The sequence below is a fragment of the Herpailurus yagouaroundi genome, unplaced genomic scaffold (genome assembly GCF_014898765.1).
Source record: "Herpailurus yagouaroundi ecotype Mexico unplaced genomic scaffold, PumYag 183, whole genome shotgun sequence".
Lineage (NCBI taxonomy): Eukaryota > Metazoa > Chordata > Mammalia > Carnivora > Felidae > Herpailurus > Herpailurus yagouaroundi.
This window is the reverse complement of record NW_024412414.1, coordinates 18,004,272-18,023,903: the sequence shown is the minus strand read 5'-3', so window position 1 is coordinate 18,023,903 and position 19,632 is coordinate 18,004,272. Positions and strand designations below refer to the sequence as shown.

The 19,632-nt window shown below is 43.1% G+C and overlaps 1 protein-coding gene across 6 annotated transcripts in view; it reads right to left on the bottom strand.

Annotated features, from left to right (window-relative positions):
* Positions 1-19,632, bottom strand: part of FOXP1 (forkhead box P1) — a 512,105-nt gene that overhangs the window by 140,139 nt on the left and 352,334 nt on the right. For all 6 annotated transcript variants that reach the window (XM_040492170.1, XM_040492176.1, XM_040492172.1 and 3 more), the window contains one exon: positions 15,386-15,487. In XM_040492170.1, coding sequence (XP_040348104.1) covers positions 15,386-15,487 — 102 coding nt within the window. The remainder of the gene's footprint in view (positions 1-15,385; positions 15,488-19,632) is intronic.

Sequence of the window (19,632 nt, the reverse complement as noted above, 5' to 3'; positions counted from 1 at the left end):
ACTGCATAGAGACAGGAAGATGAGCGGTGTATTTTAAATCCCCAGAAAGACCTTCAATAGGATACCAGCGGGATTATCCTTTGTCTTCACTTCCTGGACCTCTCTAATGGACCCAAAGGTTAATAGGGTGGGTGGCCTACCTATTTGTTCCACAGAATCTTCAGCCTCCTGCCCACTGCTATGCCCTGGGCGAATACCCAAAGGCCAAAGCCAAGACTCTTGACCAAGGATTCCTTAACATTTTCTGATGACCACAGATGGCGCACATTGGTGAGATATAGTCAGAGAGTTCACTTCTACTACCCAAGGGGGAGGCTGGGGAAGAGATGAAGTGAAACCACAATGAAAGAGACACTGAGATTTCAAGTTGGCAAAGAACTTCACCGTCACCTTGACAAGTGGTCTTCAACCATGGGAGTGCACGAAAAGCACTCGTGAAGGCTTTGAAACATACCCACGCTTGGGCCCTATCCCAAGATTCTTCTTCAGTAGAGTTCAGGAATCTACCTAGGATTTCAAAGAGCTTTGAGACCTAGATCCTGAAGCTGATAAAAATTATATTAATTCTGATGTGCCTCCAGGGTTGAGAACCACTGACTAATCTCTGGTAGATAAGAAACCGAGACTTATGGAGGTAAGTCACTTTGTCAAAATCAGACATGCTTGGATTCAAAATGCAAACGATGGAGAAAATCTGCATCGGCGTATGATTGAGCACAGCAGGAGGGCCCCCTGTGGAAGGAGTGCCATTACGTCGTAGATTCAAGGGCAGCCATTCACACTGCAGACATCCTACATCTATTTAACTATTGATAAAGTATCTACAGATCTAGAAGACGTTTTTCTAGCAGATGGCAGTGAAGTCCTTTGATGTAATCAAGTCAGACACATGACGAAAATACTCTGATAGACTGGAGCAAGGTGTCTTGAAAGCACCTTTTCATAGGTTGATTGATGAAAGCATCAATTTCATACAAGTATGTGGTATGGTCTAGCAAAGGCCCTGGCAGCTAAGTCTGTTTCCCTGCATCCCCCGAATTACTAGCTTTACCCTCACGTGTATCGCACTGCGTAGACAGATGTCAGACTAAGACGAGATAAAAGAAGATAAACTGGGTGTTGGGGGGGACCACGGTGCAAGGTAGAGAAAGATGCCCCTTCCTCCAAGTAGATGCACGCCCAGGTGCACGTCAGGCACAAAGCTTGCTAAACGATGGCTAGACTGCAGTCCTTGCTAGACGCTTCATCCAGGCAACTCTGTTCAAGGAGCAAACTGCAAGATCTTATCTGGTCATCTAAAGCAGAGGTCGGCAAATTACAGCCCACATCTAGTCCACCACCTGTGTCTGTAGAGCCCTTGAGCTAAGAATTGTTTTTATATTCCTAAAGAGTTGAAAAAAAATTCAAAAGAAGAATGTTTCACGGCATGTGAAAATTTCATGAAATTCACATTTCACCGTCCACACAAATTTCTATTGGAATAGAGCATGCCCATTATTTATGTCTTGTCTACGGCTGCTTTTGCAGAGTAAACATTGCCAAAGAAACAGGATGGCCCGCAGAGCCACAAGTATTCACGATTTAGACCTTACAGAAGAAGCTGGCTGACCCCTGGTCTAAAGGAAGAAAAGAGTTAACTTTTTTTTTTTTTTTTTACATTTATTTATTTTTGAGAGACAGAGAGACAGAGCGTGAGCAGGAGAGGGGCAGAGAGAGAGGGAGACACAGCATCCGAAGCAGGCTCCAGGCTCCGAGCTGTCAGCACAGAGCCTGACGCAGGGCTCAAGCCCACAAACTGTGAGATCATGACCTGAGCCGAAGTCGGACGCTTAACCAAATGAGCCACCCAGGCGCCCCAAAAAGAGTTAAGTCTTAAGCCAAATTCCTTTTGTACATTTAACGAAAAGTTCCAAGCAAACATGGCAGGTGAAATAGTCTCTTTATATGTACAAACTTGAAACTGAGACGACAGAGGAAGGTCAAGTTCATTACCTAGCCACCTTGACAGTACCTTTAAATGTCATCAATCAGTATGTGCCTTGCAGGACTTGGAGGGGCTCATTACAAATTATAGCACACGGGCCCCTGACACGATCCAGGGATTGCAACAGGACTCCGGTGACGTAATGTGATAAAGGAGATTTCTCTGCACAGCTCTGTATGGCACAGAGCTGGAGAATTTCCAAGAAATTTAATTTCCAGAGTGCCACCTTTGACTATTCAAGATAATTCTACCCAAGGCACCAGGCATGCTTGAAGAAAACTTTATCTTTTCTGGAAATGCTTGTCACTGGGTGTCGTCCTCGAAAATATAAATTTGCAGCTATGTTTTTTTTCAACAAGACAGACTAAATCCAGGATGCAGATTTTCCAACGAGACTCTTTTTAAACATCTGTTGGTAGGCTGCATTTAACATTAGTTGTTTGAGCAACGCACAATTTGATTAGACTGTCTGAAACCAAGCCAAAGTCTGCAAAATAATAGCTCAATTAAATTGTGTTTTGCTTTCATTTGTCTTAGATTTTCCTGAGTGTGAGGGAGTTGCAAATAATCAAGTAAACCAATTCCTTTCAAAATGAGAGATTTCTGTGGATTTTCTATCTTCCCTCCAAGTTCTTGTAATAATCTGTTCCATCTTCGCTATGCTTCACTGAACTTAATCTTGACAAACACATTTCTGTACTTTGCCTTTGGTCTCCTTTAATTGTCTATACTTATGAATTAAAGCCCTATGTCATTAATATTACACCTTAAACAGAGTAGAGAATATACCAAGGCAAGCACAGAGCATTAGGGCGGTCAAACAGCAACGCAGGAGTTTTCGGATTCTTCCTCTACACTTGGCAAGATTCATGTCATCGATCCCGTGAAAGATTTTTGGACAGGAATGACATCGGATTCTTTGAATGCTGTGTTTCCACTCTTGAAACGTTCCTCGAGATTTGTGAATCGACCACCAGCCTGCAGCCTTAGCCACTAAAGCAGCATCAATTTTCCTTTCTTCTTGGCTTACGTATTTCACGACCTCATTCGTTCATTTATCACCCGCTCATTCACTAATTCATGAATGGGAGCGACATCTGTGGATTGCCGACTTGGGCCAGGCAGGGTGCACAAAGCCACGGTTTCAGCGTTTCAGATTAGGAAGTAATAATGCCTTGGCCGTTAAGAAGACCTAGCATTAATTCATATAAAAATTCTGAGACAACAAGGACAAAAGAAAGACCAGGATGGGAATATCAGAACAGCGTGACCCTCATTTATGCCAACAGTGACACGCCGAGGAAAACCAAGCTCCATCAGGATAATGCGATTTATAGTTAGTAGCAGGCCTAATGGCAGCACGTGACATTTATTAGGTGCCTAATTCATCGTGTGCCAGGCACAGTTCTAGGCTGTTACACGAGGTAACCCAGCTAATCTTCTTAACAGCTTCGTAGGACAGACATTCTGATCATCCCTACTTTGCAGATGAGGAGCCCAAGGTCTTCCCATAAAATACGGTGAACCGCGCGGGCCACACTGGTGAGCTAGAAGCACACGGGCAGGCCCCGTTAGCTCCTCCAACATACACTTGAATGGCAACCGGTATCAAGTGAATTAAGATAAAATTTGGAGAATTTACTATGTACCTGGCATGGTGCAAGCACTTTTCATGCGTTAATCATTTCATGTGCACAATCACATGAGGTGGGTGAGGTCATTAGCTACATTCTCTAGATGAGAAAACAGAGAGGTTAAGTTACTTTCCCAAGGTCACACAGTGGTTAAGGGTATAGTGCTAGGACTTAAACCTGGCAGCCTCACATCAGAGATTGTGCTATGAATCAAGATGTGCCCCCTCTCACCGTGTTCTGAACCACAAATCTCTGAAATTCTCACCCACCCTGCCGAGTTTGCGTGGTGAGCCGGTATAGGAGACCCTGTGTCTTTAAAGGCAAATTGCATCTTATTTGTGACCACGCACTGGCGCAGTTTCAGGATAAGAATACAATATTCTCGGTCTCAGATAAGCGTATAGGGAATACCACAAAGTACATGTTTAATTTTAGGTAATATGTGAATAGTTACCGCTGGATCTATCCACTTTCCCAGAAAAAAATGATCCTAAGTATACCTCGCTACTTGGGTGTGGGATCAAAACACTACGTCAGTCAAGTCCACACCAGGCTGGGCAGGTAGAAGTTACACCTATCACCACTCCCAGTGGTGGTGCCATGGCAGACATGCCTAATCAATCATGCTGATCCAGCGGATGCCTTCTTAATTCTAGCATCCTTCAAACAGCATTCTAGGTAGGACCGCTCTGTATCTGGATCAGACGAAACCTCTTTGTGTGGCTGAGACTCTTAATTCTGTGTCCAGAACCGGTAACGATTCCTCTATGCTATCAAATAACTCATCAGACATAATTTGACCAACGTCTTATGAAACGTGGCTCCATTAGGTCTGATGAAGCAGCTCTTCCGTGTGCAAAGGAATGCCTTGGCTGCAGATCCTACATCCAGAAAAGATCACAAGGAACCCACTAGGCTGCAGCAATAGATAGCAACGAAAAAGAAGCATGGGGCAACATAGCAGAGAATTTAGATCTGGGAAAACATATCACATGGCTTTTAGTTTCCTTTTGAAGAAAACAGAGATCTAATTCTCTTGGAATTAAATTCAAAACACAATTTAATCACCAGGGCCTTCTGTCTAAATGGTAGGCGATAGAACAAGCAATATTTACAATCTGGATTTGGGGGACTCTGACATGTTATCAAACGGACTGGACACATATTCATACCTCCAGACAAAGGGAATCATGGCTCTGAATTTCCCTTTTCCCCCCTCCCCAGCAAGAAGACTACAGCCTTCTTCTCAGGACATCTAATTTAATCCAAACCTAGAATACTGAGAAACTAGAGGAAGGCAGCAGATTTTACACTTGGTATGGTAGATAAGAGAGAGCCACTGAAAGGTTTTGAATAGGGGAGTGACACAGCATTTACGATGAATAGGAAATAGGCAGGAAGCACAGGAGATGCTCTGAGGGGTCAGAGGAAGCATGTGCCAACTGAAGGCCTGACCTGTGGAACAAGGTGGAAAGCAGGGGAAACATGGAGAAAGGAATGGACACAAGATACTGAGTGGAAGGAAAAATGGCAGTTCTGATGACAGATAATGTGGTAGGGATGAAGGAAATTAATAAGTCAATGATGACTCATGACTCTGACTAATAGAGTCTGGTGACAAAAGTGATCAGTTGCATTAGAGATAACTGCAAGTGCTGTCATGGTGAGCAGAGAGCCACAGACAGACAGGAGGGGGATCAACAGGCGTGGACTCACGGGTGCAAAGGCACCAGGCCAGCCAAAGCGAATGGATACACGACTGGAGAAGATCAAAGGAAATGAGCTTTGGGGAACGTATGAACTTCTCTTCTGGAAGAGGACTGGGAGACAGAAGGAAAACAGTCTGGGGACCCCGGGTGGGGTGGAGGTTGGGAGTACTGCACTGATGAAGTCTGAAAGAAAGCAGTCGCCAGAAATCTGAGTTAGCCAAAGGTTGACTTAGCCACGTGGAAGTCAGACAGGTTGAAGGATGGTGGCAATGGAGACTTGGCCACTGAATTTAGTGACAATACACTTCAAGAAAATGATGAAGGGGGGGGGAAAAAAAGCCAGATACTCAGGGGAGGGGAGGAAAGAAAATGGCTGGTATAAAAAAAAAAACCAAAGTGAAGCAGCAGGCAGAAGACTCAGGTCATAAAAGCTTGGTAAGCAAAAGGAGCTAGGGAGGGTAGCTGGGAAGGATCGAGTCATCTAAAGTTTTTGAACCACCCATTTAAAATCCACATTCTACCATGAACACCGATAAATGCCGGGCTCTGTCTGCTTGAATGTTTACCAAATCTTCTCAATGGGATGTAACATAAAAGGACAAGGGCTGGCATTCTTTGCCCAATTGTGCCCTGGCAGCTTTCGATTCTACTACTTAAGTAGTTAAAAATCTGTTCTTTTGATGAAGGGGGAAAGGTTATGAATAGAAGGGAGCGGGCCCAGACCCTTTAGAAATGACTGGTGCTCAGTCTCCATAATTTACTGGGCAGTAATTTCAAACTCAAACAATCCCAACAGCAGGGCGGCTAAAGTCCACCCCAAGTTCAAAATGGGATATGTTCTCTTTAAAATTTTGAGAGCGACTAAATATGACAACCATCTGATGTATGAAAATTATTCACAACCAAAAACAGACAGTCTGGAAATAGCCGGGATGACTTCATTTAGACAGAATTACCCGAATCTGTTTCTAATATACACAGTACACATAATAAATTTTTACAATATGACAAGGAAAACAAACTTAATAAAAGTTCCCGATCTTTTGTTACACAAGCATGCTATATCCATGCTATGTTTATAATAGTTTGCTCATGATATCACAGCTCGGTAACAAAGGCCCAGGCAATACAAAAACAGTTACTAGGCATGACATCAACTCACAACTACCGTAATTACATCGGTACACAAATTTCCCAAACTGTACATTTTCCAAACTGCTTCTCAATTTCAACGGCTGCCTTTAGACAATTACTTGCAGAGTTGTCTGCAGACTTTGAGTAATACCCGCCTTTCTTCTCTCTTTCCCAAGCGTCATTTCCCTTTAGAAAGTGCATATTTCAATTACAAGCACTATTTTTCAAATATGCCCATAAACAGATGTCCAAATTAGGAGACAGTGTGGTCTAGTGGTTAGTGACAAGCGTGAGGCATCAGCAACTCCGATTCCGTTCCTTTCGCTGTCCCTGTCTGCCGGGCCCAGCAGCAGCTCAGTGAGAGTCGGCAGAATGGAACGGGTAAGAGCACAGAGATGCTTGAGCCAAACTACTTGGGCCAGAGCCCCAGCTCTGCCACTCGTTGGCTGTGTGGCCCTGGGCAAGTTAACTTCTCTGCCCGCCCCTCCGACACTCCCTCGTCTGTAAGATGGGAATAATAGTAGCACTGATCCCCATACGGTTGTTGCAAGTAGCTGGCTCCTAGAAAGTATAATTTTACGTGCCTGCTCCTTAATATTACTATTCCATTTCTGGGACTCAGTTTCCTGTTGGAACACTTGGCTTAAACGATCATGACCCATCGCATGAACTGTGTCACCTTTCTAACGTGAGGATGAGGATTTCATCTTGGTCGTGTTACCTGGATATCGTGAGGTGCCAAGAATAATGCTGGAACGAATGAATTAAATCCATAGGTTCTGTAATGCCCAATAGCTACAGAGGTGAAAATATTATTCTGTAGAAATTGGTTTTTCATCCTATTTCTCTAATGGCTTGCTTTCATGTTCCCGCAGCTAATGTTGATAAATACCTCCCAACCAATTGAAATAATAAGCATAGGGAAAAAAAAGATACTGCCTTGTGATTTCAGAAGCATATTTCTCCAAGGACCAAACTTTCCGAGCCCATCCCATATTCACGACCTCTGTCTCCACTGTGTGGCACGGTCAGTCGGCTTTCCCGACCGGGCAGGGCGCCAGGGCAGGGCGACTACCCCCATTGTCACTGCTGGTCTGTGGTGCTCACACCAAATGCTGTTATTCTAGGCTTCAGGAAATTTTCTAACCACTGGACAGGGTCCAATGCTGTGTGCTAATGAGTTTCAGATTGGAAGACTTTACTGTGCATGTGTCACAAAAGTGCCACGGTTTGGTGGGGGGGGCCCCCCCCAAGGAAAGACACACACAAAAAGAGAAGAAAAAACAGTAGTTAAAAAATGCTGGCTACTCAAATTGACAGGGAACATGACCTCTGCACTTCATCAGAAATTCCTGCAGACTTACCAAATAAAGGAGTTTGCTTTTATCACACACTGTGAGACTCATATGGAAAAATGGAAAACACTACATCACTTGACCTCGGCGTGCCCCCTTTCAACCACAGACGAATATTGTGTACAAAAATTCTAAATCAACTTAAGATGTTCAAAAAAAAAAAAAAAAAAGATTTAATTTTTTTGCGTTCGACCTGATGATGACTATTTTGGTTTTTTGAGCTTTCGCTCAGAAGGTTCACAAAGGAAACGGAGTCGTAATTCCAGGAAGAGCATTTTATCACTCTGGGAATAATAATGTGGTGGCCACCGTCAGGTAGGCACATCCCTGTCTCTACTTCCCTGTGGTCCTGAAAAAAATAACACGTCTCACTTACCCAGGTTTGAAAGTCACCCCAGACCGAATCATGATTATTTGCTTACATTAACAGAGCATTAAAACCAATTTTAAACAACTTGAGGAAACAATAGCCATCTTTTCTTGGTGATTCACTTCTCTGGGAAGCTTTTTCTCCCTTCATGGAAACCCACAGGCTTGATATCAAGATTTCTCATTATGCTATCACAGTCTATCAAAGAAGAATCCCTTCTTGGGAGAGTCTAACTCCCAGGACTTCTTTTGAGTAATGAGATTACGTTTAAAAAAAAAAAAAAAAATTATTATTTTTTTTTTTTTTGGCCACACTTAGTATTGGCGACTTTAAAAATCCAAGCCTTTCACATCCTCCAACTGTCACCAACATTTTTTCAGACGTTGTCAATAAAATTGATTGCTTGCAGTTCTGAATTCTGCTCTGCACATGGAAACAATATAATTTGTTTTAAAGTATTTTCGATGGGGGCGGAAGGAGAAACTGAACCTCAGCAAGCCTATCCACAACACTGGGGTGGGGTAAGAGAACAAACCAGAAGCACTGTAAATGGTCTGAATATTATGGTCTGCTGGAAACTTTGACAAAAATTCCTGATGTATAAACCCTTAAACCTTGCTGTTGTGCTGACTGATATGTCTTCCTGTCAGATATGAATGATGTTTCTGGAACATTAATACGTTCATTAAATTCTAACTCCCTGTACTTAAAATATTCTGTACTTTGGCTCAGAGGCATCTTGACAGCTTTGTTGTAATCATATATGTGAGGCCCCCAGACTACACAGTTGTTGAGATGCCTCATACCTACAGCCAATCTGTTGCTTTTACAAGTTTAATCTAGGTATTAAGGAGCCGATTGTGGAACCATGTCGATTCGACATCTTCAACTCAGTTGTATATCATAGAAACCACTATGGGTGGTGACAGGCTCCCATGATGCCCAGCAACCATGCATACCTCTAACTCCCTAATCTGTAATACTACAAAATACGGCGCTCTCTCTCTCTCTCTCTCTCTTTTTTTCTTTTTCCAAAGCACAAGTGGACGACCAGCAAGGGTCCAACAGTGTTATTCCTAATTACCTTTTTTTTCACTCTTGATCCTGTGGCTCTCATAATTAGTTACCTGGGGCTGCAATCCAATTTGAAGTGATGACAAGAAAGTGATCCATGAAAAAGTAATAAGTTAAATCCAATTTCAGCCTTCCTCTAATTAAATGCACATGGAACTAATGAGTCCAACCCTAGCATTTCAGTGATAATGGTAATTAGCGAGGTGGGAGTCGCTCTCTTTTTCAACACTGGAGGTGTAAACCACAAGGTAAAATGGTAGGAGCACTCTTAATTACATGTGTCATTTTGTTAGCAATTTACACATTTTTGACCAGTCAAGTATGTTTTTTTCCCTGTCCCTCCCCACCTCCTAGCCCCAGCAATGATTGCAACGTACCATTCCATGTTCCGACACAGGGAAGCTCCGAAGAGCACTTCAGACTTGAGAAGGACAAATAACTTTTCTTTGCTGTCGCTCACCACTGGGACACACACACAGACAAGGCGACAATTAAGGATAATTACACAGACCTTAGTCCTCTTAACTGAAATCCAGATATTTACAGTGGAATAGGATTTTGTTGGTTTGGTTTCATTTTTGCTTACAATATGGAAAATATAATAATTTGCTTATTTGTGGCAAACAGGGCACTCAGTAGATGCTGAGGAAATATACACGGGAGGGGCAGCTATAATGAACTTCCTGACAGCATACGGGTTGTCTGTGGTCCCCCCCAAAAACCTGACTGCCCATTCTGGTGCCATACCTGTCTGTGTGCTCTGCAGCAAGTCAGGGAACTTCTGTAAGTTTTACTTTTCTGCATCCACAGCACAGGTAAATGACATTCCTATACCACAGGGTAGCCATGGGGATGGTCCCACGTTCAGCACTTGACTAAATGTTAAGTATCTTTGCATACAGTGACACGTGCATATGGTGACAAAGATATGCTTACATTTAAAATATGAGCATCGCACTTGAATTTTAATGCTTAGATACATGTAAGATGACCATGTAACTAAATGCCCAAACTGGGATACTTTCAAAGAGTGACAATTTTTATAAATAGAGCCAGGCAACAGGCATAGACTAGGGATATCCTGGAAAGGCTGGGACATGGGATCATCCTATACACTGAAGCTGAAATGGCAAAAATGAGCTAATTGATTATATTACAACTCCAATCAGAAACTCAGAGGTAAGGACCAGACATACTATTTTATTAAAAAAGTTTTTACACACTTATTTTTGAGAGACAGAGAGACAGAACATGAGCGGGGAAGGGGCAGAAAGAGAGAGAGAGAGACACACAGAATCAGTAGCAGGCTCCAGGCTCTGAGCTGTCAGCACAGAGCCCAACGCGGGGCTCGAACTCACGAACCGTGAGATCATGACCCGAGCTGAAGTTGGACACTCAACCGACTGAGCCACCCAGGCACCTCAAAGCATACTATTTTAGAAAAAAAATCTGAAATTAAGAGTATTTGACCAGGGCCACAGGATGGCCTTGAGGTTCAGGAAACCCTTACAAGAGGATACAAAATTCTGTGTGCCTGTGCATTTTTCTCAAGGGAGGGGTCACTGCCTCCATCGTACTTTTAATGGTGTGTATAATCCGAAAGACTTAATAACCATTTTTAAAGCATCATTTCTACTTTATTGATTCTTACCAAGATTTATTTTTCAGGGTTTTGGGAGTCTCCAAAGTCGTGTGATTAACAATGACATCTGACAAGGCATCCAAATTTCACCACTTCCCCTCAATTTCGTGTCGGGGATGCCAATTCTAGACAATGTTAACTCTAGACATTTAAAACAATTTTTGTTGCCTCCTCCTGAATTATATCCACTTTACTAATTCAGTGCGCAGGGCTATTTTTTAAGGGTCAGTATTTCAAAAACCATTCCATTTCACTATCTACAACATAAAACTGTAGTTTCCTTTAAAGGTTTCCTCTTACCCTTTTATTCCTTAGCGAATAACGTGGAAATGATATGAGGTACTAAGATTATATGTGGCATTAATGCAAAGCAAAAATGCTGCCTAAAGCACGTTTTATATAACTGCAAATAAAAATGCTAAAAAAAACACCTGCTGCATCTTGTATTTTAATCTCCTCTACCTTAAGCAGGAGTCCTCATTATACTCCTGAGCCTCCAACTGGATGACACGGCTGTACTCCCCAGTGGATTTCACTACCTTTCCTTCCAGTGAAATGGCCTCCTGGATGAGGGGCTCCTACACGATGTCACCTTGGAAGGGGGAGGACAGGCACGAGGGGAACGTCTCAGATGACTGGTTTCAAGTTCAAATTCTTTATAGACGGCCTGAAACTGTGGTCAGCTTTCCGCTGTAAGCAACACACAAGGTTTACTTTCTTTCCTAACTTTAACGCTGCCAGAATACACATGTACTTTTACTTTCTTAGGAGAAAATGTGTCATTTGATTTCCTTCCAGTTTATGTACTCGTGCCAACAACTAAAATGCTTAAAGAACCAAAATGAATTACTACCCAGAAACGGTGGTCAAAGTTCCAAAATTCGATCAATAAAATTGCTCATCTACTCACAAATTAATCTTCAGCCAGTAAAGTCACACGTTTTCGAGGTTATGAGCACACCTGCATCATTAAGCGTTTACTTCATTTGTTCAAGCAATCTTCAGAAGCATGTAAATATTTATAAAAGCAAGCCTACTATTTTTACCCACATACAATTTTCTTTTTCTGTAGCAAACCCTTGTTAAGTCTTTGACAACTCCTAAGCATCCTGAGGGCAGGGTCTGTACCCTTGACGGTTTCGTGTGGATATAAGCATCGGCAGGGTGCCCTACGCGTGGAGGCTGATCCAGAAATGCTCACCAAATCACATCTAATAAATCCAGATCATCCTCATCCTGAATTTACCACGGGGCCAATTTTCAATTTTCATTTGTGTCATGCATTAAAAAAAAAGAAAAATTGCAAGGCAGCTCAAGAGGCTAGGCTGACCAAGGGGCTATTTAGGTTACCAAGTAGAGTGTTTTTTAAGAACATCAAAAGCAGAATCTATACCAATTAATGCCTTGATTATATAAACCACACGTCGCCCAAGAATGTGGCCAGCTCAGATTTAGTTCTGTACGTGTAGCTGGAGACAGCGTCTTCCTGAAATTAGTCCAAATTGCTGATGTTTGACTACATTTTGTGATCTCTATCGAGTAACCACTTAGAGCCTCCTCTAACTTTCCATTCTCTTTTGTTTGTTATCATCAGCCTGGGAAACTAGAGAGCACTGCCAAACATAAAGCAGAGAAGTGTGAGATATGCCTAAAATATAAGTCACAGTATATTTGGGGATTTGGGTTTCTTTTTTTTTTTTCTTTCCCCTCAAGCAATCAGTAGATCAAATTCTTCTCCCCTGTCAAGGCTTCCTCTATGCGGAAGATCTGAAATTTGCGAAAATAGGGCTCTCAGCGTGGTTACGAAGGGTACGAACAACAGAAATGAACCCTGTTAAGATTTGTGATGGGATTTCCCTTTCATTTCAGAGACACACTGGCTGGGGTGCCCCAGCGAGGGCATGGCATGGCAAGGTATCTCTCTGAAGGTTATTCCTTCCGTGAATCACCGAGTCTATATACGTATTTTTATATGGAGGTAATATACCATGTGACCTAGGTTAGTAATTTCTCCTTTCTGTTTGTAGAAGGTCAGCCAACCTAATAAAGCCTGGTGGATTTGCATGACCCTACCAGGCAGCTGACAAGACGTAGTCTATGATGCACGCGCACGCACACACACACTCACACGCGCGCACAGTCAACCCACTGTTTTTTCTCCCAATCAACTCTTAAAGCTGGTCTAAATTCTATGCTTGTCAACTCTCCCACAGAGGGGTAGGAAGGGACTCAAAACATCTTATTTAGCAAAACCAGCATTCAAGATGGCCCCCTCGCCCCACACTTTTTATACAGACTGAAGTGCTCAGCAGAATGTGTTAGGTTGGTTTTGACACTGTCTTTGCCAAGAAAAATGAAGCTCTCTGTATCATACTCTTCTGGTGGCTGAAAACCTTATAACGGGCAAGAAAAAGAGCCCTCAAAAGGAAATCCCCTGAAACTTTACTTCATATATTTAGCCCTAAAGCAACTTCGTTCATCTTGGAAAAGAAGTTACCTAAAAATGCCATATGTCTTTAAAAAGCAAGTATGAGGGAATATAAGTCTAGTATAAAAAAAATTACAAATGATCTTCAATCCTGAAGAGCAGTGCATCAGGCAGACTGTGTATGTGTGTACTTTTTAAAATTATCCCTAACCAAAGCTCTACTACGTACAAGATTCCCACCTCCCCGCAATAATATATTGTCATTTTTCCAATGCACTTGAGGTCTGATAAATTCAAGAGGACTAACAGTATTTTTAAGGCTGTTAGAGCTCCAAGAGGGAGGCCAAAAGAATGGACAGTCATTTGAATCACTGAGTGACAGGCTGGGCCAGCTCCCTGTATACATTAATAAATTAGAATTTTAATTGTGTCTCCGTCTGCAGGAGATGCCCCAGCACTTTAATATGTACCAACAATTGGCTATGTTCTGGAATCTGCAATGTGGCCTCCGCAGCTGACCTCTGAAACACAATTCCCAGTCTGACTACGGAAACTGTTCAGTTTGATCCTTTCAACTTATTTGAATCCTGACAAATAAGCTCACAGCTGAAAGGTCAACACAGTCATATTTCATCCTCCAGAGCTGTTCTTAAGACATCTGCACAACAAAGCACTTCTTACAGCACCTGACATGGAACCTCAACGGCACTGCACCTCATTAAAAATATCCCCGGCATTCACACACGCGGAAAGGCCTATGGATCAGCGATGATGGTTTACCAAATCACTAACTGTTTTTGAAAGTGTTAGTCAACAGTGCACATTGCCATCCAACTGTTCCCCATAAAGTGCTACTCTATGTGCTCTAGGCAGTGACGCTTTCCCAAGTAGATGTAGAGGCAGGGCTTGTTCCCCAATGTCGGTCAGATCTTTGCAGGATCATTGGGGAAGTGTGGTCACTTCGTTCTGACCTGAGAGAAGTCAACACAAGCTAGGATTTGGGTTGACCCCATGATCAATGTCGCTGGGGCCAAATTCCACCCAGCAGCTACCATTTACAAATTCCGTCCCAAAATGTCCAGGGTGAGAAGTTCCTTTTACTTCCCGTTTCGAGCACGTCCCACTCCCAGCTGTACGAGTAGCTGAACCACAGAGAACCTGGCAGTGCCCTGTCTTGGATGTGAGCATGAACACCCTCTGTCGAATTTTTTGGAAATATCTGTCACAGTTTCCAGCTCCAAGTCGAAAATTCGAAGCAGATTTTTATGAGCCCGCTCCTACCCTGAACTACGGCTCTGCCCTCAATGGGCCTGAAACGAGAAGTTGCTAAACCAGTCTTTTTTGAAATCTTTACACACAAATTGCTTGCCAGTTTTTATGAACGATCCAGAAAACATCCACTAAAGAACAGTGTGCATTATACTGGTTACCAGGTATATTAAAAGTGCCGTATCTTCATCAGTCCTACTAACAGGTGCTTGACCCCATGACATTTTGGGACAAACGATTCTGTGCTGTGGGCGATCTTTCCTTGGAGTACAGGACCAGTTAAGTAGCATCCCTGGCCTCTACCTACTCGAGGTCAGGAGCACCAATGCCCCCATGGGACAATAAAAAAAACTGTCTCCAGACATTGCCCTTCGTCCCCCTGGTGGGTAAAATCACACCCAGTTAAAAACCACTGCGCTAACATTACACGTATGTGTGCTGCATTTCTACCCCCATCATGAGACAATGAGGTGACCTACCTCGAGTACTAGGAACTGCTCCTTGGTGCTACCTGCTGCCTATTAAGCAACCCACATTTGTAACTACTCATCCTCTTACTACATCATCTCATTAGGAGCCGCTCCTCCCAGCAACTGCGCTTTTGGTTAAGTTGACATTTCTTCCGAAATGTCATACTCTGCTGGTAAACTAAGAATGCACCTTCTGCACAAGACTTTCGTACGTGATTTGCAACTCCCAACACAATCCGCTCCTGAATTGTTTGTCAGCTCTCCCAAAGTGTATCGTGTCATTTTTTTTTTTTTTTTTTTTTTAAAGAATTGTCACCTGAAGGGCTGGTTGTTTGTCATTCCTCTTGGGAGATTTTAATCCACTAACTTGCTGCTGCTGTTGCTGCTGAAGGAGAAGCTGTCTTGCCACTTGAAGTGCCTGGAAGGAAAAATGGAAGAAACACGTTTGTGTTGAGTACCCACCCATGTTCGGGGCTTCTTTTACATACAGGAGGACTCCGGGAAGTACACTTTAGGGTGGGATCCTGACCTTCACGATCCTGGGCAAATGCCACAGCAAAGAAAACTTACCATCAGTCTAAGTTAGAAAACTTTCCACATTTGTTTACATTTTCTTAGATTTAGTCCATTTCGCGGACCGTTCCTTAGGCATAGCAATCCACCCAAACAGACACTATTCCTACATTAAATCTGACATAAAACTTGAACAATGAATAAATGGGACTCTGAGGAAGGGAGGCAGGAGGCCAAGAAAGGGCCGGGCAAAAGACAGAAACCTAGGGGACAACAACGGGCTCTTTTCGGAGACAACTTTATCCTCCAATTCTTCTTGGGGGAACTTAGGAACTTAAATCAACAGTAAGACTTTGGTCGTTTCTGAGCCCAAATAAAGAGGAAAAGGTAAATGGTGAACCACGCTATGGATAAAGGTATTTGGAGAAGGGAGATCAAAGCAGGTAAGATATACCCAGGGTAACCTGGAAAGATCATATAAGAAAAAAAACTTAGCAAATTTGACCTCTAAGTCAACTCAAAGGGTACAGTATGTACCTGTGAACAAAACTGATTTTGTCTAATACAAAATGACTCTTTTAAGCTTGTAACATGGGTCGTATTTATTTATTTGAGAGAGAGAGAGAGAGAGAGGAGAGAGGGAGAGGAAGGGAGGGAGAGAGAGAAAGGAAAGAAAGAAAATAGGAGAGTCCTCCCAAGTGCAGAATATAGACTGACCAATCTTTTTGAAAAGTTCAAATGAGAAAAGTGTCATCAATAAACCCTCCTGAGGACATTTACTGTCAAAGAATTTAACAGAAATAATAGTTAGCCACACGGTTCCACAAAGGGCAGTAGGATCAGCAACAGAAGATTGAAGTTTCCAGACACCGTGCTAGAAAAGTTAGATTACTGGAGTCAATTTGGCTGTGAACCAAAACCGTTCGTGTGCAAGATATGTCAAGAATGTTCATTAATGATGTGCTTAGAGTTTAGAGACAAAATGGGATTTCTTGGGGATTACATACATAAACATTTCTATATAGGCACTAATTATTTGTGTCTAAATGTGTACACATAGATGTGGTCAATGTTATCAAATGGATCTGATACTCTAAGTCTTAGAAGGTGTGCATTATGGACTTATGGTGGTAGCGTGTTCCTCAAAGAGAAACCGAGACTTCCTTTACATAAGAAAATAATGTATAGGGGCGCCTCGGTGGCTCAGGTGGTTAAGCGTCCAACTTCGACTCGGATCACGATCTCGCTTTTGTGAGTTCGAGCCCTGCGTCTGGTTCTGTGCCCACAGCTTGGAGCCTGCTTCGGATTCTGTCTCTCTGTCTCTCTTTCTGCCTCTATCCTGCTCTCTCTCTCTCTCACACACAAATAAACATTTAAAAAAAAAAAAAGAAAACAATGGATATAATTGCAAGAAATGTGACCGTGAGGCCGTGAGTGGGGGAAGGGTAAGATACCATGGAGATCCCTGTGTACTGAACTCAGGGGAAAGGAAAAACAGAGTGGAGAAGAGGATTATCGTTCAGGGTTAAAAACGCTGAATCGGCAAGAATAGTACTTCTCAAAGGACAACTTCACTGAACTGAGCTCATGACTGTACTACTAAAACAAAGAGTATTTTCAGGACATTTTGTAAGGCCGAGCGGTGCCTTTGGGTCTAAACGGCGCAAAGGGAGGCAATGAGACAGACGCACCGATAAATGGGTGACCAAGAGAAGATTTGGGGAAAGACGCAACCTTCCTGTCCCACCTCCCCGCTATCCCCACCCCCTTGTCCCAGGGAGGCCTCCTGCCTACCGAAGGCACCATCACCACCAGCCCCTTCAGATGTAAGGTACGGGCTGCTGCGTCTGTGAAGGGAGAGACATGTTCAAGAAAGCCTGCCTGGAAGAGCCTCCAGAAGAGAGGCTGTCTGAGAGGGGCATCTGGAAGCCAAGACGCCTGGGAGAGTTGCCCGAGACTCCAGCCTGCTGTCTCTGAGGAGGATTCACCATCACTGGACTCCGGGTTTCCTGGTCTCCTTGGAGACGCTCAGTACATGCGTAGGTGTAAAAGTGGGCAGAGTGAGGATTTCATTTATATCATATAAGAAAAATAGTCCCCTTCGCAAGGTGCCTGCAGGAGCAAAAGCCTCTCCTCCTACTACGTGTGTTCCCTTAACTATTTCACATGAGGGTTTTACAGCTTTTTAAGGTGGGAGAGAGAACCGCTCCGTATTTTAAGTACTCCCTTCAGAGTTCCCAGAGTAATAATGAACGAACGGATCAGCAAAGAAGGGTCTAGCTGCTAGCCGGAAAGGCAGATAGAGGAACCGCAGATGACAGTGAAGAGTGCAGAGGAAGGCAGGTTGGGAAAGAGTAAAAAGGTTAGGAACACTGGATACTAAAACAGAGCAAGCAAACAAAGGCAGAGTGACAGAAACCCCACAGTCACAAATGCGTGTTACAATCATTTACCATGTTTTGCGGAATATCTGGAGAACAGGAGTTCAATTTTTAAAAACGCTAATTTGTTTTTGATAAGAGAGGGGGTTGGGGCGCCTGGGTGGCGCAGTCGGTTAAGCGTCCGACTTCAGCCAGGTCACGATCTCGCGGTCCGGGAGTTCGAGCCCCGCGTCGGGCTCTGGGCTGATGGCTCAGAGCCTGGAGCCTGCTTCCGATTCTGTGTCTCCCTCTCTCTCTGCCCCTCCCCCGTTCATGCTCTGTCTCTCTCTGTCCCAAAAATAGAAAATAAAAAAAAAAAAAAAAAAAACGAAGAAAAGAGAGGGGGGCGGGGCAGAGAGAAAGAGGGAGAAAGGCAATCTCAAGCAGGCTCTGCACTATGAGTGCAGAACTCAACTCGGGGCTTGAACGCATGAACCGGAAGATCATGACCTGAGGTGAAACCCAGAACCGGACGCTTAACTAACTGAGCCACCCAGGTGCCCCAGGTATTCAATGTTTAAAGAAACAAATCTCGGGGCGCCTGGGTGGCTCAGTCGGTTAAGCGGCCGACTTCGGCTCAGGTCATGATCTTGCAATTTGTGAGTTTGAGCCCCGTGTCGGGCTCTGTGCTGACAGCTCAGAGCCTGGAGCCTGCTTCGGATTCTGTGTCTCCCTCTCTCTGACCCTCCCCCGTTCATGCTCTGTCTCTCTCTGTCTCAAAAATAAATAAACGTTAAAAAAAATTAAAAAAAAAAAAAGAAACAAATCTCAAAATAAATAAATAAATAAACAAACAAATAAAAGAAATGAAAAAAAACACATCTCTGAGAATCTGTACAGTTAACTCCTCCTTTTGGTAAAATAGATGATATTTAGTGCTTTTTTTTTTAAACATTACACACACACATACCACACCTCACCAATCTATTTTTTTTTCTTTTTTAAAAATTTTTAACATTCATTTATGAGAGACAGAGAGCACAAGCAGGGTAGGGGCAGAGAGAGAGAGGGAGACACAAAATTGAAGCAGGCTCCAGGCTGTCAGCGCAGAGCCCGACGCGGGGCTCGAACTCACAAATCGTGAGATCATGACCTGAGCCTAAGTCGGACGCTTAACCGACTGAGCCACCCAGGCGCCCCTCACAAAACCATTCTTATGTTTTCATTGGAACACTGCACTGTTTAAGAACAAGACAGTATAGGACTCAAACCTAAGTGTTTAATGAATGTTTATTGAGCTGGCTCTGTGCATTTCAAAATTAGCTAGTGAAATCCTGACAATTATTTCGCTGGTTTTAAGAAAAAAAAAAAATCATTCAGGTGTGTACCATCTTATTTTACACCCGATGTGGAGCACATAAATTTAAACAGTCACGTAATGAACTCCAGCTCCCTTACAGCATTTCATACTGAGCCTTGTTGGAGAAGATAATCAAAGACAGCAGCACAGGGTAGAAAAGGCTTAGGAACTTGTAGGAACACAAGGGATATTTTAGTCAAACTACCGAAGAGAGAAGAATAAAGATGCAGATACGTGCAAATTGGTTTTCCAAATTTTATTCTCAAAATGAATGCAAACAGGCAAAATAATTTCAAATATGTGGGATGGAGGGGCAACATTAGTGTAAAT